Source organism: Ochotona princeps, chromosome 6, assembly GCF_030435755.1.
Source record: "Ochotona princeps isolate mOchPri1 chromosome 6, mOchPri1.hap1, whole genome shotgun sequence".
Classification (NCBI taxonomy): domain Eukaryota; kingdom Metazoa; phylum Chordata; class Mammalia; order Lagomorpha; family Ochotonidae; genus Ochotona; species Ochotona princeps.
This window is the reverse complement of record NC_080837.1, coordinates 5,370,568-5,390,925: the sequence shown is the minus strand read 5'-3', so window position 1 is coordinate 5,390,925 and position 20,358 is coordinate 5,370,568. Positions and strand designations below refer to the sequence as shown.

The window sequence follows — 20,358 nt, the reverse complement described above, 5'->3', positions numbered from 1 at the left end:
GGATCATTGATGCTGTAGAGTGTATCAACACTTCAGTCCTTTTCATTGCCAAGTAAGGTTCCATGGCATCGATTTTTCTCCATGTTTTTCTTCTCCACTCAATAGTAGATGGGCAGTTGGCTTGTTTTTACCTTTTGGCTCTTGTGAATAGTGCTCATATAAATATTTGTGTGCAGTTTTTTTTCTTGGAATACAAGTTTTCAATTCTTTCTGGGGTATATATTTAGGAACAGAATTACTGAGTCATACGGCCGAGATGCAGTGGGATCTCGTTACAGATTTAATCTCCACTGATGACTAATACTGAACACCTTTTCATGAACACACCAACCATTGATCTGTCTCTTTGGAGAAGACTCTGCAGATTCTGCACCCACTTACCATATCTTCCCATTACTGAGCTGTGAGATGTTTCATGTGTTACTGGGTGTAAGTTCCTCGTTACCAATACAATTTATAAATATTCTATATTTTCTCTGATTCTGTGAATTGTCTTGGTATTTTTAGAGCACAACAGTTTTCATTGAATTATTTATTTCTATTATATATATATATATATATAATTTCATGGTGTCTATTCAGTGGTCAACTTTTTTCTTATAACTTCATTTGCTGAATAAATCTATGCTTTTTTGTTATTCATCTAATTCAGTTGGTCTTAACCAAAAGTTCATAAGAATAGCCATAAATAACGACTTTAGTTCTTTTTCAATCCTTACACGTATCCCCTCAATTTCACTGAACAGAATTAAAATCTCTAGGTTAGCATAAAAAAAATGTGTTCTCTAACATTTGGGTTAGCAATCTTTTACAACATTCAGAAAGTTTTCCTCAATAATCTAACTGGAAGTTTTTCTCAACAGATGCTCTGCATTTTCTAAATTCAGAGAGCACCAAATTCTTCTACTTATCCTATTAATGCAGAGAATCATATGGAATCATTGTAAAATAATCAACCAGCCTTGCATTCCAAGAAACCCAAATGGAATTTCTTTCGAGCACATGAGCTAGGTTACTAATGACAAAATAGAAATCTTAAAAACAGAGGCTTTATTTCACCACATCCTGTAAAAATACTGATAATCAAGTTCTGAACTTGTTAACAGTATTTACTACATAATGAGCACTCAATTAGTCCTCCTAGTAATCCTACCAGTTAGGCAGCCATCAGACAAACAGGAAAACGGCAGCAATGAGAGCAACAGAAGCCTGCTCAAGGCTACGAGATGGACAGCTTCAAACCCAGTTCAACTCAAACTCAGAGTCTAAGAGAAGACTTCTGACTTGTCTATGAAAACAGAAAGGGTGAGTAAATACGAACACGATCTGAGCTCTATTACAAAGAGAGACGTTTTACAATGCTAGGATGATGATAAAATGCAGCAGATCATTCACTGAAACTCCAACTCCACCAGAATTCAGTCAAACCTCTACCCAAACTGCCTAAGGATGTATTTCCTTAACAAAATTCTGAGCTAAAACAGGATGCTGACCACCCAGTCACCTAGAAAGAGCAAAGTAAGGATCTCCCACTCAGAACAACTTTGCTTTTTGGCATTACAAACTGGAAGACAACAGAGCCGGAGCATGGTGAGATGAGGGAGTTATACAAGGAGTGAAAACGAGGGGATGGGCAGCTTATCCTTAGGTGAGCAGCATCACCATCATCACTACTGCTCAAATGGACAACATGGTCTCCCTGCACATGGACTTCAGGGACAGAACTGAAGCTGACACGAGCAATGACCGGCCATGGGTCTCAGTCAGGATTACCACTGCACTTCATTTATGTCAGCTCCGCACTGAGCAGGACGAAACTGTAAAAAATCTATGAGCAAACGGCTTCCAGAGAAGAACCTAACAACTGTTAGCTACCTGCTGAAGTCTTACAGAGACCTAGTCAAATACAATCTCGTGCCCACATACAAATGCAAACATCACAGGAGACAGTTACACTGAATCCTTTGATTATGCATTTTTCTTAAAGTATTTTCCTCCTATCACAAATTCCCCTATATCTTCTATTTTTCAATGTTAAAAAAGTTTTTTTATAGATAGTACTAAGCCAGTAGGGTAGATTACCTGGGAATTTACAGCTACCTAGCTCAAGTTCAGCCAGGGTACACCTGAAGCATGAACATGTGACCTGTTCCATGTGCTGACTCAAGGTCTCAGTGATAACCAGGCCCTGTTTCTTTGCCTTTCAAGAGTAAATCTGAAATTCCACTCTCAACTGACAGTTTTAAGGGAAATGACGAATCTTCAAATATCCTGTTATCTCTCAGAGGAGACAGAAATCATACTGTGCAAAGTCTCTGGGAAGTAAGCTACTAAGAACACTGAACAAACTGAAGGAGCCAGTTTGGGGAGGGTTGGACTTTCTAGAGGGCACACCAGGTATAAACGCATACAAGGACAAATTTATTAAAGGTACAGAGAGCAGCAATAGATACAGAAAATCCCTAATTACATGAACATGCTACTCCACTAAAGACTAACCAAAGGCCATGGGGTATCTAGAAGAGGTTTCAGTCCCTGAATTCTCTGTCCTTAACCTTTCCCTAACTGCATTTCACACCTATCACTCCTTTTTAAAGTCCTTTTCTCCTCTGATTTGCTTGGACTCAATTCTCCATTGCCATTGGTATGCTTTAGAAACATGGACATCTCTGAGAGGCCAGGGGACACAGGAAGGGAGCATCTCTCCTCTGGTTCACGGCCCAAATGCAAGAAGTGGCAAAGGCTGGGCCACGGGCAGCAGCTGGCCACCACATTCAGGCTGAGGCTGGGCCACGGGCAGCAGCCGGCTACGATTCCCGACTCCCACCTGGGTGGCAGAAACACACCCCGCTGGCCACAGACTGCCTTAGCAAAAGGCTGGCCAACAGGAGCCTGGGCAAGGAACTGAACCCAGACACTCTGGATACAGTGCCGGTGCGTGGTTATCATTACCCCTCACTTCACCATCACAATAATGAATGTTAAATATGCAACTTGAACTTCCAAATTTAAACTCCTTGATCTTTGCATCTTTAAACTTAAATTCACTCTTCACATTCTGTGTTCACTCACTGTTTGTTAAAAGCACTCTGGATTGACATGACCAAATTACATTTGATTATCCAGTTTTTCTCAATCAACATATCATCAAAAATAATCAAATGCATCAATCATGACTGCCTTCCTTATAATTTCTTCCAGAGTACCCTGTAACATGAATAAATTCACTTTATGCCTACATTAGTAACATAACATAGTTCTTTCTCATGCTTTTTTTTTTTAGTTTCTAAGTTTGCCTTTAAAAACATTGATTAAATAATACAAACCATTGAGGCAAGCATTGTGGCATAGCCAATTAAGCTACCACCTCCAATGCCAGTATTCTGTATGTGTCCTATTCCAATCTAGCTCCCTGCTAATGCACCTGGGAAAGCAGAAGAGAATGGCCCAAGAGCTTGGGCTCCTGCATCAAGTGGGACACATGGAAGAAGCTCCTGGCACTTGGCTTTGGCCTGGCCATTGTAGCCACCTGAGCAGTGAACCAGCAGATAGAAAATCTCTTTATAAGTCAGACTCTGAAATGAACAAATCTTAAAGGGGGGGGGGAACCTGTACATATTTATGTGGGACAGCACAAGACTTCAATACTGTGTGCAATGGATGTGGGACAAATCAGGGTGATTAATACTTCCCTTTCTGCCATGACTTCCTCACTGGAAGCCGGCTGCTCCTTTCTTTTAGCTGCTCCGAAAATACCTAGTAGGTGTCTCTTCTGCTCAGCCTCTAGCAATCAACTAGTCCAGGATCAGACTGGATTTTTTGCTTTAATTAATTAATTTTATGACACAGTTCCATAGGCTTTGGGATTTCCCTTCTTCCCCACAACCTCCTTCCCCTAGTGATTCCCCCTATGTTATTGCAATAATACAGTCCTTTGAAAACGGTCATAAGTCCTCAGATTAGATTTCTTTACACGGTCACATGAGTAAGAACATGTTGGATTTATCTTTCTGTGTCTGGCTTATTTTTACTTAATGCTGCACAGGACAGGATTTCTTTATTTTTTATGGCCAAATACTACTCCATTGTGTGTGTAGACATTGTTTTCTTGATTCATACATCTGTTGAGACACCATCAGTGAGTCTTGGCTACAGTGCATAATGGTGCAATCAACATGGGCAAGTAGGGATCTCAAAAGAAGGTCATTTCTTTTGCACATACAGGCAGTAGTGGCACTGCTGGATTTCAGAACAGATTTCTTTCTCAGTTGATGAGAAATCTACACACTATTTTTCCGAGTAGCTACTCTGATTTCTATTCCCACCAACATTGTCCAACATTGTGTAGACTTTCCGTGTCTCCAAATCCTTGTCAGCATTTGTTACTTTTTGCCTCTTTGGTAACAGCCATTCTAATTCAGACCAGGTAACAATCACTGTGGTTTTTTTTTTTTTTTTTTTAAAGATTTTATTATTATTGGAAAGCCGGATATATAGAGAGGAGGAGAGACAGAGAGGAAGATCCTCCATCCGATGATTCACTCCCCAACTGAGCCGCAAAACAGCCAGTGCTGTGCCGATCCGAAGCCGGGAACCAGGAACCTCTTCTGGGTCTCCCACGCGGGTGCAGGGTCCCAATGCATTGGGCCATCCTCGACTGCTTTCCCAGGCCACAAGCAGGGAGCTGGATGGGAAGTGGAGCTGCCAGGATTAGAACCGGCGCCCATATGGGATCCCGGGGCTTTCAAGGCGAGGACTTTTGCTGCTAGGCCACGCCGCCGGGCCCAGTCACTGTGGTTTTAATGTATATTTCTTCACTTGCTACTGATATGGACCATCTTCCCACGCACCTTCTGACCATTTATGTGTCTTCATTTAAGAAGTATCTATTCAGATCCTTCGTGCAGTTTTTTTTTTAATGCTCTGGTTGGTTTTGTTGTTGATTTCGAGTTATACAATATTTTGGATTTTAATCCTTCAGGATGAACAGCTTCCATTCTGTTGCTTGTCCTTCACTCTTGCTGCTTCCTTTGCTGTGTGAAAGTTTCTTAACTTGATTTAATCCTCTCCTCTCTCTCTAGTTTTGCTTTTGTTGCTTGTGATTTTGGGGATCTTATCCCCCCCAAAAAAGGAAAAAAATGATTGCCTACACCAAAGTCTTGAAGTCTTTTCCACATATTTTCTTTCAGTAACAGCACAGTTTTGGATCTTCCATTCAGATTTTTTTAATCCATCTTGATTTTTGTGTATGTACATATGTATGGCCAGTTTTGCCAATAACACTTCTTAAAGAGATTGTCTATTCCCCAATACCTTCTCCGGCACCTTTGTAAAAGGTGTATGAACTAATTCCTGAGTTCTTTATTCTGGTCCACTGATCTGAATATTGGCTTATGGAATTAACAAACTACATAATATATTATTCTTTGTAGTTAGGTGTTGTGGTATCTCTGGTTTTGTGTATTTATTTTTGCTCAGGATTATTCTGATTATTCTACGGTTTTGTGGTTCTAAATGAGTTTTACGATTTTTTTTCCATTTCTAAAAGAACGTCATTGGTATTTTGGCTAAGGTTGCACTGATTCTGTAGACTGCTGTGGGTAATATGGACATTTTAGCAATATTAATTCTTTCATCCATGGACATGGAGTATCATTCTGTTGTTTGCTTCCTTTCTGATTCATATCATCAATGTCTTCAATTTACCTGCAGAAATCTTTCACACTTTGGTTAAATGTGTCCCTAAACTTTATATTTAGTAGCCAGGATTGCTTTCCCTTTCAGCAAGATCAGAACTGGTATATAAAAACACTGCTTTACCCATGCCAATTTTGTGCCCTGCAAATTTATTGGATTTTTAGTTCTAATAGCTTTTTGGCAAAGTAGTCAGATTTTTTTTTTTAATTTGCTGTTTGACATGCTATGGGATGCAGTTCACTCATGTTTTCTTGAAATTTCCTGCATATTAATACAGGATACTGGGGTGCTTCTCCTGCAATGTATCCTTGGCTTTAGTATCAAAGTGATGCCAGCCTTGCAGAGCAAGTCTGGCAGAGTGTCACCCTTCTTAGGCCTTTGGAATTCGTTTTGCATACTTCAGCTGAAGGGCTATCAGGTCCTGACTTTAATGGAAGCCTTTTAATTATTGCTTTAATTCTCACTACATTTAATAATATGTTGAGATTTTCTGTGTCATCTTAATTTTATCTGGGTAAATTACGTGTCCAGGAGTTTATTCATTTCCTTCAAGGTTTTCCAGTTTGCTAGTATACAGCAGGTCTATCATATTATTTGTAACGTCTCTTCTTTCATCTCTTTTTTTCCTTTGGTTTGATTGGCTAATAGTCTATTTTGTTTTATATTTCTTTTCAAAACACTTTTTTTTCTGATATCTTGATCATTTCATTTATTTCTTTCTAATCCTTATCATTTCTTGTCTCAATTTTGGGTTTTGTCTTTGCTTTAGTATGTTGCTGAGCTGCTGCCTAGAATCTTAGCATGTTTTCAAAATATGCACTTACTGCTCTAAACTTCCTTCATTTGTTTTGAGAAATTTCTATTTCCCTTTTGTTTTCTTCTGTGATCCATCATCCATTCAGGAGCATGCTGTTCAGTTTCTGTGTATTTGTAAATGTTCTGTTGTTGCTTTCTGTTGTGGCCTGAGAAGATACATGCATGGTTCTTCCCAATCTGTTGAGGACCAATGTGGTCTACTGGAGGACCTAACCTGGAAACTGTTCCACTGACGAAAAGAATGTGCATCCTGCAGGCGCTGACCAAACCGTCTGTTAATGTCCATTTGCTCTAGAATGTGGTTCAATTCAGATGTGTCATTGATTTTCTATCTGCATATCTGCATACTGATGAAAATTGATGTTGAAGTCCTTTACTACTATTGTACTGCAATATAACTCTCATTTTAGAGCTAAAAAACAGTTGCTTTATATATTTAGGTAATTTATGCTGGGTGGATACACAATCACAACTATTACATCTTGTTGCTGAATTAATCCTATAATGACATTCCTTCTCTTCTACAGTTCTCGATTGAAAATATGTTTTTATCTGATAAGGCTACAGTCATTCTTCTTTGCTCTTGGTTTCCAGCTGCAAGCAGTCTTTCCCAGCACTATACTTTCAACCTGTGTGTCGCTTTACCTGGGAAGCATGTTTCCTGTGGGTTCTTTCCTGTCTCTTTTGACTGGGGAAGTTTAATTTGCTTACATTCAAGGTTAAAGTTGATAGGTAAGGATGAACTCCTAACATTTTGTTCATGAATTCCCTTGGTTTCTTTCTGCCTTCTTGGCCCCACAGGTTGAGCAAGAGTGCTGCTGTTTGCTCACGTCCTGGCCACCAGGAGTCCTGAGCTTGACTTTCTCAGATCCTGCAGGGCTGTGTACTAGCCACTGCTGGCCTGGAGCCTGGGGACACAGAAGGGAACATCTCCTGATGATGCAGAGCAGCAAGCCTCACTCGGGGCTCGCACACAGTAACCCCAAGGCTGCTGGGAGCAGAGGGCCCCCTCTCGGTGTTCTCAGGCTTGCTGGTGGCAGTCAGGGCTGCCTCCCAGCTCAAGCAAGGAGCTGAGTGATGGGCACATGGGTAAAGCAGTTGCCTTGGGCCCAGGGAGCTTTTTGGCCTGGAGCCAGTCTGTGAGGATGGTGACATTCTCCTGTAGTTAGGGATGGGCCACTGAGCTTTCTGTCCAGCCTTTTCCTGACAACAGGAAGGCCCTTCCTCTGAGCCTGGGAGCTGCAGCAGGGGATGCAGTGTGCTTCTTTCCCCTGTGCGGACTTGGCCAGTTCTCCAAGGACATCCCATCCCTTCATTGACGTTTTCTCTCAGTGTCATTGATCTGTGGCCCTTGCTCTGTTCTGATCCTCTGTGTGGCAGCGATAACCGCGGGGCTCCTACAGCCAGGCATGTTGGCTCAGTCTCAACACAGTCATCGATTTCCTGATGCTGTCACACGGGTGAGTTCTAGGGTTCTTTTCCATGGAAGTCCTGGATAAGAGCTCTCCGTGATCTGACCCTGCGGAGTGCTCCAATCTCTACCTCAGTCCTGTGTGAACTGGGACTTACAGCCTCCAGTTGCTAGACATTTGAGGCTTTTTCCCCCTTAGTATTTCTCACACACTTTTCTTCTCTTAGCATGCTGCCGCCAGGGGGCAGTCAAGTTCGGCTAATCCCAGCACAAACTGGTTCAGAAGGCAAAGTTAGGAGATTGCTTTCTTATATATAAAAACAAATATCAATTCATAAACAGTGACTATGGGCGTACTATCTGGGATTTCCCTGGGAGATCCCTGACCATGACTGCCCCTCAGCTACCTCACCTCTGTCTGTGCCCAGTCAAGGCCCCAGGAACAGCTGCGGGTCAGGTCTTGGGCTCTCCCACAAGACACACACTCTTGCACTCAGATCAGCATTTCCACAGTTTAGTATTTAATCTGGTCCTTAGTGAACCGCTGTCCAGTCACTTTTTGTGAGGATGTTTCGACTCAGTGTGGGCCTTTGGAAAGTCATCGTTCATCAGCTTCAACTGTCCTCATTTGTAGGTTGGAGGAATAAAAATTCACTCCTTTAACGTCTTTTCTAGCACCAAGATAGTACGGGACTGAATATCCACAAACTGCAGCTATGTCACATTGTTAGGTACATGTAAAAGCCCTTGAGAATTTACTGAAATGTAGACTGCTTAACTAACACCAAGTGAATACAAACCAATTGGCCACTGCCCAGGACCTCAGCTTTCTCAGAGGACTCGGGATTGTGAGGGAAGGTGTTCTAGCCAGGAGGGGTGGAAAATCAGTGTCTCCTCCCACTGTTGGATCCTGTGGGAGTTCTTTCCCACATAGCAGGCCGGAAGTTGATAGTGTATGGTCTGGCCTTGGGGTCAGAGTCCTTCAGAGGTAACAACCCCAGGTCCAGACATTTACATCTGGGTCTTTTACCAGCAGACAGAGGGGACAGGGCAGTGACCCAAAGCAGACAGAAGACAGCACTGGACTGGAGAAGCCAGCTATTGTAAAAGCAGATACTAGAGAACTCTTGAAAACATAAAGTAATCCAACCCTTCTCACCAACTTTTTATTGGGAAGAATTTTTAAATCAAATATGCTGTTCAGGCCAACAAGTACTGGATTCATTATTTACAAGTGATTCACTGTTTTTAATCACTTCTAATTTCTAACATGACAAACGTAAGCCTGACAGACATGAGGGCCGGAGTTCTCAGCGACAGGGACGGGTTTATGTGGCAGGTGAGGACTCAGCCTGCTCAGGGTGGTGGCTTTGCCCAGTCCCGAGAGGAACACGTGAACCCCTCACCGGTACCAAGGACAGCACTGCTTGAGCACGTCTGTCTCTGCTCTGCTCCACTTTACCACAGAAATGACACAACTTCACCCAGCAAATGCAGGAGTGTTCCCTCATCCCACAGCCAAGTGCATCCTCAAGGACAACCACGCTCTCCCCTGCCGGGCATGGATTGCATGACACTCTGTGCCTCCATCTTGGCCTTTTATTTTTCACTTCATGAACTGTAAGCAAGGTGCCCATGTTACACAGTCTTCAAGAAACACCAGGGGCCATCCCTCGATCCGTTAGCCATCTTTCAGTTCTTAGGAATATCAGCACAATGAAAACTCTTACGCTGTTTTCATCTTGGCCATGGTCATTCCCCCTTTTCTGTGAAGAGTACCAGAGACATAAGAGCAGCTAAATCAATAACAGGCAACATTCCTGTTTGTGTGGTTGTGTCGCCCTGCAATTCACCTCACACTTATTTTATTACTTTGCGCATTTAGCCTCACAGAAATGTTTTTTAGATGTATTAGGTATCTGTTACTACATTACAACCTGATGAAGTTAGAAATTAGAAATTCCTTCAGGCTATCAAGCAAATCAACAAATACAGAAAATATATACGAATGAGTGCCAAAAACAAGATTACAATCAAATTCGACACTAAGTTTCACTAAAGTTCCAAGTCAGAATCCTGTACTATTTCTGAAGCTGTAAATCGTTCCCTTATTCTCCTCTGATCAGTTGAGGTCTCTGTCTCCATGGTTAGGCTCTTTGGACAACTCTGGCATGAAAGTTAACCCTATCTAAACTTAGACTAACATAAAGTCAACACAGACTCTGTGTGCATTTGTATCTCAATCTGTGTGGACACAAACACTCGCCTTGACTGCCCATGTGCACATGTGGATAGTCGCTCTCTGCCTCCGTCCCCCATTCCTCTCCCAGCCTGCTGCAGAACCTCTTCTTGATGTCAGTTACTCTCGGGGAGACTGCGTCTGTAATCCTGCTGATTCCTCAGGTGTCGACACCGCAGACTCCAGTGAGTCAGCTGCAGGGAAAGTCCGGGACCCACACTGCTCAGCCCCGCGACTCCCTCCCTCCCTGGCTCCACGGCTTCACCTCTCCAGCCTTCCTTCCAACAGCCCAGTCAGCTTGGCAGTGCTTAACTGACCATCTCTTTTTTTCTTCTCAGATCTCTCTGTCAAAATGGGAATTCTCCCACATAAACTCCAGGAGCAAGCAAACTCCTGACTCATGCAAAAATCTGCCCATCAGATCTTTCAACCAGCCCCCTGGAATTGCTACGGGCTCCTACCCACTAGGTTCAGAGCATACACCCACAGGTGATAACACGTGCTTTACAGGTTTTGCCAACAGACACCTTGTCTCATCCCACCACTTGCAGAAAGAGGACACAAAACTGGTTTTAATTCTCCAGTCAGGTCAAATCCTCAACTGGTACCCTGAGACCTGGAACAGGTCAGGGCGCCCTGCACCTGAATCCTCTGAGTTCTCACTCTTTCTAAACAGTTGGAGATGAATCACAAGGTTCTTGAAACCCAATTTTATGTAACCCTCCAACAAATGCTTCCTGAAAACCTACCATATGCCCGCAGTAAACTAGAACAGTAATATCCTCAAAAACTCCTATTCCAGCAGGATGAAGACAGGTCTGACACACGTATTATAGAGTAACATACGGAGAACTTAACTGACGTAAAGACTGAGGGAAAAACTGAGTTGGATAAAAGAGGAGTGGAGGTGAGCGTCATAATTTTAAGGAGGGCTTGGCAATTTGTGTTTCCAGTTACAGTGGAGTAAATAGTGTTGGCATTCTGGCCATTCTGTTATGCCTAAACATTCCCAAAAATAGAAATTGACTTTTCATGAGTGGACAACTGGCAGGGCAGGACAGGGCAGGACTGTAAACCCTCAGAGCAAGGACACGCCTTGCCGGCTTTGACTTTCTACCTGAGGGCAAGGTGCAGAGAGCTGCAGGGGCAGGACAGACAGCCAAGTACAGCAGGCAAAAGCTGGGGGCTGCAGAGGCGGGTCGGAGTCTGCGGGAGAGACAGAGACGGCGTCAGGGAAGCCTTCCCCTTTGAACCTGACAATGAATAAACTGAGACTCCTCCAACTGGGCAGAGAAAAAACCAAGGAACCGTGGGCTGAGCAGCCACCTGGAGCTTGCCCAGGGTTCACCAGCCGTGTTAGGGAATCCGCAAAGGCCAGGAGGCTAACCCTTCAAATTGAAGGCTACTTTAGATCCAGCCAACAAGGTTTAGGGCAGTTAACCAGACTTAACTTTTAGAGACTTAGCCAGACCCACAAGTTTTAAAAAAAAAAAACCCTACATGACAGAACAAAAAAATTCACATTCTGGTAAGGAAAACAACAATACCAAAACACAGAACAATGTGTCACCTCATTCCATATAGGCACAAAATAAAAATATCACAAATTAATACAGGCAAAAATCCAGGAGTGCAACCAATACTCAGGAGATAAAGCACTTAAAGAGTAACAGAAAAAGTAGTGCTGTGGACTCCAAATCAATTCATACACAGTTAAAGGAAAACATGAATATAAGAACAAATGAGAACTATAAATAGGCAAATTGAAGACTATAAACAACGTGGAGGATTTCCCATGATTAAAGACCCAACACAGCAAATGTAGCCTGCCCTGGATGACGGTCACAGTGGAGCCGTCTCGCTGAGTGGAGGCTTAGCTCTGTGACCCCGAAAGCTGCACCTGAAGCACAACTGGGATCCCTAAAGAGGAAGAGGAACAGACTGTGGTAGAAGGGATTTCTTTGAAGAAATCAATATCACACAAATTTGGGGAAAAATATAAAACCACAAATTCAGAAACTTAAATGAGTGCCAGATGGAATAAACACCAAAAAAAATCATTCCAAGACATATTATGAAGTGATTACAAGCAAGATATGGACAAGGGATATAAGCATCAGAGAGGGAAAAAAAGGAACATCTTAGTAGGTGAAGAGAACAGGCTCGCTGTCCGTTAGAAACAGCCCAAATCATCAGGACAACAAAAACTGCAATGAAAGCTGAAATGGGCAGGGCCTGAGCTAGCGGTTAAGGTGCCAGTTACAATGCCCACACGTCACATGGGAGAGCTGGATCCAAGTCACAGAACTGCTCCTGACTCTGGCTTCTTGTTGATGTTACCCAGCTGACGGCTCAAGGAACTTGACTTCCCCCCAGCGGGGGCTTGTCTGGACCCTAACCACAGCGGGCGGCTGGAGAGTGAAACAGCGGAGGGGGCTTGTCTGGACCCTAACCACAGCGGGCGGCTGGAGAGTGAAACAGCGGAGGGGGCTTGTCTGGACCCTAACCACAGCGGGCGGCTGGAGAGTGAAACAGCGGAGGGGGCTTGTCTGGACCCTAACCACAGCGGGCGGCTGGAGAGTGAAACAGCGGAGGGGGCTTGTCTGGACCCTAACCACAGCGGGCGGCTGGAGAGTGAAACAGCGGAGGGGGCTTGTCTGGACCCTAACCACAGCGGGCGACTGGAGAGTGAAACAGCGGAGGGGGCTTGTCTGGACCCTAACCACAGCGGGCGGCTGGAGAGTGAAACAGCGGAGGGGCTTGTCTGGACCCTAACCACAGCGGGCGGCTGGAGAGTGAAACAGCGGAGGGGCTTGTCTGGACCCTAACCACAGCGGGCGACTGGAGAGTGAAACAGCGGAGGGGCTTGTCTGGACCCTAACCACAGCGGGCGGCTGGAGAGTGAAACAGCGGAGGGGCTTGTCTGGACCCTAACCACAGCGGGCGGCTGGAGAGTGAAACAGCGGAGGGGGCTTGTCTGGACCCTAACCACAGCGGGCGACTGGAGAGTGAAACAGCGGAGGGGCTTGTCTGGACCCTAACCACAGCGGGCGACTGGAGAGTGAAACAGCGGAGGGGGCTTGTCTGGACCCTAACCACAGCGGGCGGCTGGAGAGTGAAACAGCGGAGGGGGCTTGTCTGGACCCTAACCACAGCGGGCGGCTGGAGAGTGAAACAGCGGAGGGGGCTTGTCTGGACCCTAACCACAGCGGGCGGCTGGAGAGTGAAACAGCGGAGGGGCTTGCTCTTGTTCCTCAATCGCTCGCTCTCCTAAAACAATACATTTAAGGTATTTAAAAATTGCAGAAAAAGCAATCATAACAGAATTTCATTCAAACCTGGAAGTTAAATACACATTTGCAGTCAAGCAAATGCTAGAAAAACCTAGTGTCAGTAGAACTTAACTATCTATCTATCTATCCTAAAGAAAGTACTAATGTGCAGGAAAAAGATATCAAATGAAATTTCAGATCTAACATGAAGAAATGAGGTGCATGGGGCATAGCTGCTTAAATTCTTTACAATTTACACAACTGAGTCATTTCAATATAACTAGTAATAATGTGTTATGGAAACTCTCTGGCCATTAAAATGTACGAGAAACACAACACAAAAGATGGGAGAGGCAGTGATGGAAGTCTGCTATTGTCAGTTTCTAGAATTACAATTAAAGCAGCATAGAACTGGGACAGGCATTTAGCTGATGGCTAAAAGGAAGCCAATGAGCTCTCCCGCAGCTCACAGGTAAGTGTCTGGGCTGGATACCTGCATCTGGCTCCCGAATCCAGCTTCCTGCTAATGCGGACCTCTAGAGGGCAGCAGCCAAGAGTGCAAGTACCTAGGACCCTGCCACCCATGGGGAGATCCAGCCTGAGTTCCCGCCTCCTGGCTTGGGCTATAGAGCCACTACAGGAATTAGTGATGAAAGTCCTACCTGCCTATACCCACCCCAGTCCATGCCTGTCAAATAAGTAAATAAAACAATAGTGAAGTGGTACAGTAGCGTTTAAAGCCATACGATGATGGTTTAAAGATGTATATGTGAATGTTAAAATTCCATTAGAGCAAATAAATCCAGTAAGAGATAAAACAACACACACACACACACACACACCCCAAAAACAGAGGGAAGCTACATTTAACAGGAGAACTAACACAAAAGAATAGACAATTACAGCAATAATCACATTAAATGTGAGTAAAGTAAAAACTTTAAATCAAAGGTATTGCCAGGATGGATGAAAAGGGAAAAATCAATTACATGACAATTACAAGCATATTAAATATAAGGAGACATATTTACTATTACATCAAAAATTAACAGAGACAAAATAGAATGGTATTAATATGAGACTAAGCAGGTTCTGTCAGATATGAAAAAGGATGCTGAATGACAGTGATGGGAACAGTGTGTCCAGAATGTGAGAAAGCGGGGCAGTGTCATGGTGTAGCAGGTAAAGCAGCCACTTGCAACGCCAGCATTTCATCTGGGTGCCAGTTCATGTCCCCAGTGCTGACAATCCAGAGACAGATCCAAATAAATTAAGTCTGACATGTTTTTTTTTTCATCTAGGATCCAAAAGGAAAATTAGAAATTAATGCAACAGAATACAGAGCAGACTCAAACACCAAGATTTGTTTTAAACCAAGTTGCTAACACAATAAAACAAAAGGAAAAATCCTTAACAAACAGTGTTGGAACAACAGGATACCAATGTGGGAAAAAAAATAAACCTGAAACTATATTCATGTCATAGCCATTGATTTGAGACAAGTCATTAGCATAAACGCAAAAGAAAACACTAGCAGATACCTCGAAAGACAAACCAAGAAACTACTTTTTAACCTCTGTTCTGGCAAGCATCTCTTAGATTTGACACAGAAAGCATAAGACCCCAAAGGAAAAACTGACAAAATACACATGCTAAAAACTAAACCTTGGTTATCAAATGTTATTCTTAAGAAAATGTATATAGGAAGGTGCCACACTCAGAGGAAAAACTCAGTATAAGACCTTGTAGCTGGAACCGGAATATAGAGCAAAATGACAAAAGCTTCCTGAGACTGGTTTTAGAGAAGACGCTGAGTGACCACAAGGCACAGGAGGAGCGGCTGCTGTGGCTAAGACTCCTGCAGCTTACACGGAGGTGCTGACGCTAGCTTCCTGGCTCCAGCTCCTGACTCCAGTTCTGCACTAACACAGACACTGGGAGGCGACAGTGCTGCCTCTAGTCAGGACTGAACTCCCAGCTCCTGACTCCAGCCTGTCACTAGCATTTGGGGAGAGAACCAGTGGCAAATAGGTTTCTTTTTCAAGTAAACAAATAGTAACAATAATAAACTAATAAAGCATATAAAAAGATGTCCAGGATTGATCATTAGTCACAAAGGAAATGTGATTTCAATGACCATGAGATACCACTATTTTCCCTCTAGAACCAAGCTACATTCTTACAGTAAGAAAAGCAAATATTGGCAAGATTGAGGAACGACCAGAACCTGCAGACCACCGGTGGGCATGTACAATGGCACAACCACAATGCAAAGCTCAGCAAGTTCAGTTCTAGGCATTCACCCAAAGACATAAAGATAAAGGCTTCACCAAAGACTTTATGGGAACCTAGTAAGTACCAAACAAGGGGAACAAAAAACTTCATATCAACAGACGAACAGACAAGCAATGTTAGTATCACACACACACCCAGGGGATACAGTCAGCAACAAAGAGGTGACAAGAAACCCACACAGCACAGACAGAAACCAGCACCAACCATGATGAGCCTCAAGGACACACAGCAGGTGAGCTTGGCTTCACTGCCAGGAATACCTGGGACAGGAACATGGAAGCAACGACGACAGTGAACATGTGACTGGCTGCCGGGTGTGCTGGGAGGGACCATGAACCTGGGGGACAAGGGAAGGGTGGACAGTGCAAACGCTCTCAGCTTTGACAGGGCTGTTGCTTTATGAGGCTATCTGGATTCTCAAAACCCCAAAAAGTCCACACGCTATTATCTCTATCTTTCACTTACAGAAATCACACTTCAACACACAAAAAAAACACATTATCTTATACCCAGCTTTCTGGTCAAAGAAACACATGTCAATATATCAGTAGCTCCAGAGTTATAGATATTTTCTCCTATGATTCTTTTTGCACTTAATTCTTTTTCCAGTTCACGGGCACTGCTCACGCAACAAATGAGATGCTTCAGGACGGCCTCCCTGGAAGCGCATACTGCAGGAGGTGAGGTCGCCAGCCGCAAGGCTCCACGGAAGAAGAGCCCTCCACTGTAAAAGGCCTGAGCTTCTAGAAGCTCTGTGACATGCTCTGAGCTCCCTCACAGGGCTACCACTGCAGTCCGGCAGGGGAAGGAAGAGGAGATGGAAATTTGAACTTGGTGGGGGGAGCCATTAAGTTGCAGAGGGACAAATTTTCAATGTATTTTATTTATCTTTATTTGAGAGGCAGAGATAAACAGAGAGCTCCCATCACCTGGATCGCTCTCCAAATGCTTGCAATGCTTACAGTTGCACTGGGCTGAAGCAGGGAGCCAGCAGTGCAATGCAGGCCTTCCCTGTGGAGGGCAAGCAGCCAGTCACCCGGATTACCACCTGTTGTCGCTCAGAGTCAGCATCCGCAGGAGGCTGGCTCGTGAGCCACAGCCAGGAACTCAATCCAGGCATTCTGATGGGACATAAGGGCATCCCAACTGGCAGCCACACAGCCATCCCTCTAAATGTATTTTAAGGCAAAGTAAACAGTGAGTGTAGTTGAACTGGATGTGAAGTATAGCAGACAGAGGTCAAGGATGAGTTCAAGAGCCCAGGGAACAAGGAGCTTGCAGGGAAAGGCAGCACAGGTTTGCCTTTGATAAACTGAACATGTGCATAACTGAAGACACAGCACAGGCAGATTTCAGCGTGTAGACAAGGTGAGGGCCTAAGAGGGGCAGGTGGGCAGGAGTTCCAACACTGTTTAGGATGACTGCCTCCTGTGTTAGGTTGTCTGGCTTAAAGGCCTGCTGTGCCCCCACTTCCAGAGAAGGTGTGCCTTGGGGGACCACAGGTAATGCCTCAGGTACCCGAGTCCCTGCCACCCATTTGGGTGACCAAAGTTGAGGTCCAGGTTCTTTGGTTTTGGCCTGGCCTGACATGGCTATTTGCAGGAACCTGCGGAGTCCATCAGTGGACAGAGGTTCTCTGTCCTGTATCCCTCTACCCCTAAAGTTAGTGAAAATAAACACTTCACAAAAATAAAAAAGAATTCTAACTCTGCCTTTCAAATAAATAAGTTTTAAAAAGTAAGGACAAAGGTCCAAGGAGCAGACTCTGCAGCAGTCAAGTGTCAGGAGATCCGCAGGTTCTCTGCAGAACCTAGGAACGATGTTCGGAGCCCTGCCATACGCCTGCAATCACATCTTTGAGTCTCGCGATGACTTCAGAAGCTTAGATCCAAAAAGCTGTTTCTGTCCTTTGCATAAACGAGCATTCTAGGTTCTCGCTGACTTTCTAGGATGAACTGGACACCCTGGCTGGCCATTGCTGGAGCAGGGAAACCGCAAAGAGAGGCACCACCGCTCCAGCTCTGTCCTTTCACAGCCACAGGAGTCCAACGTCTCCACATTCACGATGTTCAGGAATGAGAGGAGGAGGACACATTCAGAACACTGTCTGTCAAAAGGCACAGCACTGTCTATTGGAGAAGACAGGTGCCATCCGTCAGCGGGCGACACGGGGGTGTGGGAGATAATGAGGCACTACACAGCTGTCTGCTCTTCAGTTGTCACTTTGGAGGACGATGACAAACTACAGGTCTGCTGACTCACTTTCCACTTGAAGATATTTCTTGAACTTTTTTCTTGTTGTGACAGGCAACCAAATTGATTACACCCCGTCACGGGATCTGACTCTGCAGCCAGCAGACTTCTATTTGTTGATTGCTATTGATTTTCTTTGATACTTCATTTAAAAATCAATAGTTGGGAAGAAAAATAGGCTTGGTTTACCCAGCCTTAAACGTACTATTGTATGCTGGAAGAGGCGAAAGTTTGGCAGAGCTTTGGCATCCAATTATAGGAAGAGCTCTTAACAGGTGAAACCAAGGGCTTCAGATCGATATGCAGTTTTCTTTCTCAATCAAAGAAAGTGGCTATAAATTAGGCTCATCAATGTCATTTCCAAACCTGGCTTAAAGCAAATAACTTACACTTTTATTTTTGCCTCCCTCGGCTTTATATTAAAGGGTGCACCACTAAGGATTTTCTTCTTCTTGATAAGGGTATTTAAAGTACCTGGAGTTCATCCGGGCTTTGATCTTCTTGGCCTTTTTTCGGTTTTTTTGCCTCTCTTCTCCATCTTTCAGAGGCTCTGGTGGAGCTGCACTTTCAACTACAATGTCAACAATATACTTCTTCAGCGAAAGATGCTCCTGCAAAATCAACAAAGAAAGTAACATGCACACTGAGGGTGTTACAAGAACGCAGGACTACTAGGGACCACAGTGAGTAAACAAACTCGTGGAACTGAAAACCAAAACTAATCCCTAAGAAAAACTCACTTCCACAATTGATTTGGAAATTATTGAGGAAACTACTTCGCCTAAGACATAACGTACCACACCTTTGCTACACATCCGTTGTGCTGAACACAAGTTTAAGAAAGTACCTCTTTCTCACAGTGCCACACAAGTGTAGGAGAAAAGGTAATGCACACACAGTTACTACAGCAGGGCGGGGATTATGGTACACAGGGTTAGCTGTGGTCTGTTAACATCACCCAGCAATCCCACATCACAGCACTGGTTGGAATCCTGGAGGCCTGGCCCCCAACCCGGCTCCCTATTACTGTGCCTTGGAAAACAGCAGAAGATCGGGCAAGTGCCTGGGCTTCTGCCACCATGTGAGAGTCACAGATGGAGTTCCTGGCCCCTGGCTTTGGCCTGGCCCGGCCCTGGTTGGTGTAGCCATTTGGGGAGCGAACCAGCAGATGGAAGATCTCTGCCATTCTTTTAAATGAATGAATAAATAAATAAATAAACCCTTTCTTCAAAAAAAAAAAGCAAATCTACTATAACAAACAATAATCCATTAGAGACGAAACAAGATCACTGTTTACTGAGGGTGATGAGGGAAGACTTCAGGAAATACCACATCTTGCCACCACTTGAAGAATGGTCAGAAACTGTGGGTGCAAATACAAAGTACATTTTGTGTCTGAGCCAAGAGTAGGAAAGCAAGGAAAAAAGGAAGAAGTCATCTCAGAAAGAGATGAGACAGTAGAATGGCAGTAAGGAGGTTTGCTAGCTCTAATGAGAATGGCCTACATTCAGAAACCGACAAACAACAATTGCTGGCGAGGATGGAGGGGAAGGGTACCCCCATCCACTTTTGGTGAAAGTGTGTACAGCATAATGCCGTTACATAGCAGAAAGTTAATCTCATAGCTGTTACTAAAGGAACTACACTACTGTACTCATTTGGGAAATAATGGTAGCGGGGAAGGACAAAAGAGGAAGATGGGGAGGAGGAAAAATTCCTATACTCACAAAACTATCATGGTAAGTAATTAAAAAAAAAAGAGGGGAGAGAGGTTTGGTTTGGAATTCAACACCATTTCCCTCCTGTGTTAGCTTTTTTTTTTTAATTGTAAAGTCAGATATACAAAGGGGAATAGAGACAAAAAGGAAGATCTTCCATCCTTTGGTTCATTCCCCAAGTGGCCGCAATGGCTGGAACTGCGCCAATCTGAAGCCAGGAGCCAGGAGCCAGGAGTTTCCATGTCTCGCACACAGGTGCAGGGTCCTAAGGCTTTAGGCCATCCTTGACTATTTTTCCATACCATAGGCAGGGAGCCGGATGGCAAACAGGTTCACCAGAATTAGAACCGGGATTTCAGAACATGCAAGATGAGGACTTTAGCCACTAGGCTAACAAACTGGGTCTGGATGTTCTCTTTTAAGAATGTTAAACCCGTGTGGGAGACCCGGAGAAAGCTCCTGGTTCCTGGCTTTAGATCGGTTCAGCTCTGGCTGTTGCAGCCACTTGGGGAGTGAACCAGCAGATGAAAGATCTTTCTCTCTGTCTTTCCTTCTCTCTGTAAATCTGACTTTCCAATAAAAATAAATAAATATTTTTTTAAAAAGATAGCCAGCTTTACCAAGATGTCTGTACCTGTGCCCCTGCACTCAGCCTTC

General features: G+C 44.1%; 1 protein-coding gene across 1 annotated transcript in view; it reads right to left on the bottom strand.

Annotated features, from left to right (window-relative positions):
- The window catches only part of LOC101526509 (S phase cyclin A-associated protein in the endoplasmic reticulum), a 238,417-nt gene that overhangs the window by 165,920 nt on the left and 52,139 nt on the right, over positions 1-20,358 (bottom strand). The window contains exon 14 of the mRNA XM_058665271.1: positions 18,458-18,594. Coding sequence (XP_058521254.1) covers positions 18,458-18,594 — 137 coding nt within the window. The remainder of the gene's footprint in view (positions 1-18,457; positions 18,595-20,358) is intronic.